The sequence below is a fragment of the Hipposideros armiger genome, unplaced genomic scaffold, assembly GCF_001890085.2.
Source record: "Hipposideros armiger isolate ML-2016 unplaced genomic scaffold, ASM189008v1 scaffold_247, whole genome shotgun sequence".
Taxonomy (NCBI): Eukaryota; Metazoa; Chordata; class Mammalia; order Chiroptera; family Hipposideridae; genus Hipposideros; species Hipposideros armiger.
In genome coordinates this window covers 1728664-1734684 of record NW_017731597.1, presented here as the reverse complement: position 1 = coordinate 1734684, position 6021 = coordinate 1728664, and the positions used below count along the sequence as shown (strand labels likewise).

At 53.2% G+C, this 6021-nt stretch overlaps 1 protein-coding gene across 1 annotated transcript; it reads left to right on the top strand.

The window, feature by feature from the left end:
* The first annotated feature begins 1104 nt into the window (after positions 1 to 1104).
* LOC109389871 (disintegrin and metalloproteinase domain-containing protein 30-like) lies at positions 1105 to 3385 on the top strand. Its single transcript, XM_019655806.1, is given in 1 exon segment — positions 1105 to 3385. A coding segment is annotated over 1 exon segment (2211 nt). The 5' UTR covers positions 1105 to 1174.
* Positions 3386 to 6021: the final 2636 nt, after the last annotated feature.

The following is a 6021-nucleotide window of genomic DNA, read 5'->3' as shown; positions in this document are numbered from 1 at the left end:
ACACACACACACACACACACACACACACACACACACACACACACACACACACACACACTGCAGCATAACTGGGAGGGAACCCTTAACTCCCATCATCTCCTTGGGGAGAGAAAGAAGTAGAATGTGAGTCCAACTGACATTCAAGCGGCTGCTGGAGACGAGTGTCTGTCTTGCGTGCATTCCAGTACTGACAGAATAGAGTACCAGGGGGAGGGGTCTCAGGGGAACAGAAAACTGTACCAGGGTGTGCAGCGCCACAGACAGACACTAGGGGGAGCCCCAGGGTGGTGATTTGCTGCAACACCAGAGAGGCTGCAATATTATAGACAGACTACTGGAAGCTCGAGTAGAAAGAGGCAAATCTCTTCACACAGATTATACACACAAACCCAGAAATGACACATACACATTACACTTACACACACACACACACACACACACACACACACACACACACACACACACACACACAGAAAACAGTTGAGAAGTCTCCAGAATCTCTAGCCTGACTGTATCTGTATGGAAAAAGTCCACCCTTTATGAAACCAGACAGCAGTCTCTGAGCGTTGGTTGATTCTTCAGAAGCCCAAATCCCAAACACTACAACAGAAAAAGCAAGACAGGCAATCATGACATTTTAAACGAACCAACTACATCTCTAGACATCAAACCCACAGATTTGGTATCCCATCTGATTCCAGCTGATGGAAAAATCAGGGGGGCCCTGGCGCCTAAAGAAACAGACGAAATGGCACAGGATACAGTGAGCCTTACTTATTAACAAGTTCTCTTCTGTTTCTCCTGTTTCTCCGTTCCTTCTCCCTCGCCCAGGCTGCTCTCTCGCGGCCCTTCTCCATCCCTCCTGCCAATAACCCCGCTTTTCCTTTCTTCTCGCGCACCCTATCTTGCCCGCGTGTCCTCCACGCGCGCCCAACGGCGCCGTTCTAGAACACTGAAGCAGAGGCGTTGGACAATACGGGCGCCTGTTGGGGAAATCCCCCAGAAGGAGCCTGACCCAGCCTTGACGTGGCGGAGGAGGCTGGCACTCCCGCACGCCCTGCTCGGGCAGCCCCGCACTTGGCGCTCCCGCGCCTCTGGCGGCTGTGGCGCCCGCAAGTCTGACTCGCAAGTCCCCAAGGGCGGGGCCTGGCTGCCTAGGGGGCAGAGCTGTGCCATGAGGTCAGCGAGGACCTCACTCGCCCAAGGCCGGCCCCTCCGCGCGCTGGTCCTGGCGGTGCTCCTGCTCGACTCTCTGGGCGAGGATTTCATGTTTCACCCTGAGTGGGGCTTTGACGCCTATGAAATCACCATCCCCAAGAAGCTGAGCGTCCGCGGAGGGGCGCAGGGGGCGAGCAAGCTCGAGGCCTACCTCCTGCAGGTGAAAGGCAAGAAGCATGTCCTGCACCTGTGGCCCAAGAGGTTCCTGCTGCCGCGCCACCTGCAGGTGTTCTCCTTCACGGAGCAGGGGCAGCACCTGGAGGATTACCCGTACATCCCCAGGGACTGCAACTACGTGGGCGCGGTGGAAGGCTCCGGGGATTCGGAGGCTACTGTCAGTACGTGCATGGGGGGTCTCCGCGGCATCTTGAGAATCGACGCCAAGCATTACCAAATCGAGCCCCTCAAGGCCTCTTCCACTTTTGAACACGTCGTGTATTTCCTGAAGGGCGAGGGATTGCACCAGCCCCTCTGCGGCTTAACTAAGGGCGAAATAGAGCAGCAGGGGGCGCCATATGCCGGCAGCGCCAGGCTGGGGGACTTGACTGGAATCATTAGGCACCAGCGGTACTTGGAATGAGTCTTGCTCTTTGATCACAGTAGATATTTGTATCTGAATTCCAATGTTAGTCAAATCACAGATGATGCCATTCTTATGACCGGGATTATGTACACTTACTATCAAGATGTCCCCTGGAGAATACGTCTGAAAGGTATTGAAGGAAACAGAATAAGTTTGTATGCCGAATTAGCTGAAGCGTTAGGCCAATGTTTAATATACAGAAAAACTATATGGAACGTTTGGCTTCCAGAGGATTGGGCCCTCCTGTACACGAGAGGAAATTGCACAGATGCCCTTGCATGGCCTTGGGGCAGAGTGTGTAGAATGTCCTTGGTTGGATCTGTAAGTGTTATTCCAAATGTGACTGTCCTTGTCCCTGCCAGTTGGACTGCCCGTGAAGTGGGCCACCGCGTGGGAATGCACCCTGACTTAGGGGACTGTCCGTGTGAGGGGAGGCATGCTTGCATCATGCGCCACAGACGAACTGGGTTGAGCAATTGGAGTTGCGACCGTTTTACAAACTATGCCCGCAGAAGAGCAAACCATCTCGCGAATACCCCAGGACCGGGGTCTGTGGAGAAGAGATGTGGAAACAAAATTGTGGAAGACGACGAGCAGTGTGACTGTGGCTCCCTCGAGGACTGCGAAGCAGACCAGTGCTGCGAGCCAGGGTGTAAATTCAGACACGGCGTCAACTGCAGCACCGGACTGTGCTGTCATAACTGTCACTTTCGTCCATCCGGGTATTTGTGTCGGAAGGAAGAAAATGAATGCGACCTCGCCGAGTACTGCGATGGGACCTCAGGTCTCTGCCCCAACGATACGTACAAGCAGGATGGGACCCCGTGCAAGCACGAAGCCCTCTGCTTCAGCAAGGGCTGCCGGTCCACCTACATGCAGTGCCAACACATTTTTGGACCTGACGCCAGGGAGGCTGCTCAGCAGTGCTACGACGCAGTGAATTTAATAGGGGACCAACATGGCAACTGTGGTATTTTGGGGAGTAGCTCCTATAAAAAGTGTACCAAGCGGCACACATTATGTGGCAGGGTCCAGTGCATCAATGTCGACACCCTCCCTGACATGCCAGATTATACGACTATCGTGTCCACGCACCTGCGGGACGAAAACGTCCTGTGCTGGGGCGTGGGCTATCACACGTCCTTGGTGCCCTTGGGGATTCCTGACGTTGGCGTGGTCCACGACGGCACGTTCTGCGGCGAGGACCGGATATGTGTGAACAGAACTTGTATGAGCACCTCCATCCTGAAGTTTGACTGTGAGCCTGAGAAGTACAACCGCCGGGGCACCTGCAACAACAACAGGAACTGCCACTGCGCGTACGGCTGGGCGCCTCCGTTCTGTGAGGAGATGGGGTACGGAGGAAGCATCGACAGCGGGCCGCCGGGACCGCGACCACGGGAGGTGCCCGCCTCCGCAAAGGTGGTGCCGCTGGTTCTAGGACGCCTGCTTTTGTTAGCCCTCTCCATGGTTGTTATCGGGATTTTCAGGCAATTGATAGGAAGCCAGGTAAAACCCCAACAGAAAGAAACACCACCCACTGACACTCGAGATGAACAACCCAAGGCAACAAATGTCAAATAACCAAAAAAGTAATCAGGAAATTCACAGTCACTCAATAACAGTACAAGGTCACCCAATGAACGAGCTTATTATTTATCCAAATAGCTCTTCATTCTTTTTTACTTCATTTTCCTTCAAGATCGATCAGCAAATAAACAATATTCTTGTTTGGACAGTAAATTGGTGCATTTTACTTTTCCTAGTATTCCTTGCCCCCTTGGTTTGTGATCAAGTTTTGGATAGCCTGAAAAGAACGCCCTGGTGGCTTTTCTGAACACGAAAGCCGTGGCTGTTGTGAGTTTCATAGAATTACAGTGGTTTTCAGAGTGGAGTCCTGACTCTAAGAATCCAGGCGAACACGGTACCTTTCTGCCTGCGTGATAGAACTTCTGTGCCTGCATCTCATGCTGAATGATAAATGGTGACCATCACAATTTAACAATAGACAGCGATACTTTACGACGGGTGTTCCTCGGAAGAATTTCCCCCACTATAGTCACTGGATGGGCCGCTCCAGCTCTGTCGATGCGTGGTTTCTGGCTCAGTGTTTGGGGTGACTTCAGTTGGGTTAAGGACACTAATCTACCATAACTCCTGCTTTGCACCACAGTCTGTATAAGTGATGACAAGCCTTGGCAGTGTCCGGGGGGCAAGGACCTGACAATATTCTGTGCTTTCAGTTTCTGCTTGCAGGCACCGATCTTTGGTGCAAGCGTGCTGAGGGATACCTGCTCCTAGGTTTGCCACCCACAAGTAGAGCAGAAGAGAGTGGAAACACCTTCCACCCAAGTACCCCCATGTCTGCCTCCAAGTATTCTCTCCCCTTTGCTCAGTGCTTTGTGGGGAGGAGGACTGAGTGGCCTTTTGTGGAGTCTGCGTCCACCTCTCATGCCCAGGGAAGGTCTTATCCTTCCAGACCTGGTTCAGCCCAGGCGTTTTCTGTCTTGTTCTAGGCTGAGCCTTCCTCCTATTCTCTCACCTCACCCCAGCAGCACTGCAAGTCCACGGTACCTCACCCCTATCTCCTCCATGTGTGTTTCTGTGTATTAGGTAGACCTGCTATGTCTCCCAGTCTTGACTGGGTGGCCTTATATAGTAAGTGCATTGTGGGGCCCTGGCACAGTCTCCCTGGTCACCTGTTCCAGGTGCTCCAGGAGTGTCCCTCGTGTGTGTGTGTGTGTGTGTGTGTGTGTGTGTGTGTGTGTGTGCCCTCCTGTTACAGTTGAGCCTTGATTGCTATTGGCACATAAGTGGGTGGGATTGACCCTCAGGCTGACTGGCTGTGGAATTTGGCCACATCCACAGCTTACAGGCTGCTGTGCAGGGGGCTTACCCCACTGAGTGGGATTCGCCCCAGCAGGCTCTGGTGCCTGTTGAGATTGCCCTTTGTGTGTGCTGCTTATGGCAGTGCTCTGCTGTGGTCTGAAGCCAACTTCCAGGTATGTTGGTCCTGAGGTCTCTTGGAGGGGCCCCAATGTAAGCGCAGGTCACCCACTGCCTGTAACTGGCTGCGGGCTACCTGGTAGGAGCTGCAAAGCGATCCAGGTTTGTTCATTGCCTGTGCTAAACCTGGAGACGCATGTGAGAGGCCACACTACAAACCGAGGCCATCTGCCACCAGTACCGGTCCTGGGGTAGCTCCACAAAAAGCCAGGACACCCCAATGCCTACTGCCACCTGCCAGCTTCCTTAAGGTTCAGCCACTGATAAAACCTCATTTGGTATACAAGTTGGGTGAGGCAAGGTCATAAGAAGTCACTAGAGTGGGAAGAGTTTTGTTCACCAGGTTAATGTAGATTCTGGTTTGGTGCCAGTGTTGAGCCTGGAGCTACTCAGCAAAAGTCTCAGAGCACACCGAGGCCAGTCACCGCCCACCTGGGATCTGTCAGACTGAGAATTTTCCAAGAAAGAGTGCAATGCAGGCAGGGCTTGCTGCTCACCAAAAAAGTGCCTCCAGCATGTTTGAGGACTTGTGTGGGGCAGGGTCCCAGCAGAGCTCACCGAGCCGATCACATTCAGATTTGGCCATGGTGGGAGAGGGCTGACACAGGAAAGATGGCGCCGGCTTACCACTTTACTGGCTGGCTTACTGGCTGCATGGGAGCAGGATTCTACACAGGGAGAATGGTGACTGTTCTCCAGTTCTCTCCTCACAACCACAAACCTCAGTCTGCTCCCGTATGTCTCCAACGCCCCCTGAGTCACCATCCTCTGCTGGAGCCCAGGGTGAATGCCTGAGCGTGAGTCTATGCGCCGGTCATTTAAGAGGATGGCTGGGTTTGCGGCTGCCTTCTGTCCCATCTGGATGGTCAGAATCCCCGCTGTTTTTCACAGCCAGAAATGGGGGAGGGGGAGAGGCTCCTCTTCCCAGCACCAGTACTCTGAGCTGGGGAAGCAGGTGTGGGGCTGGGTTTCCTCACTCCTCCAGCGGGGAACCTATGCGGCCGAGATACCTTTCCTGATTCTCAGCCACCACACAAAGGTTTGGGGCCTGTTCCTCGTCTCCGCCCCTCCTACCAGTCTCGGTGGAGCTTTTTCTTTATAGCCTTAGTTATAAAACTTCTGTTCGGCTAGACTTCACATGGTTCTCCAGGTTGATTGTTCTATAATTTAGTAGTAATTTTAATGTGTTCCGGAAGGAAGCAGGCACAGTGTTT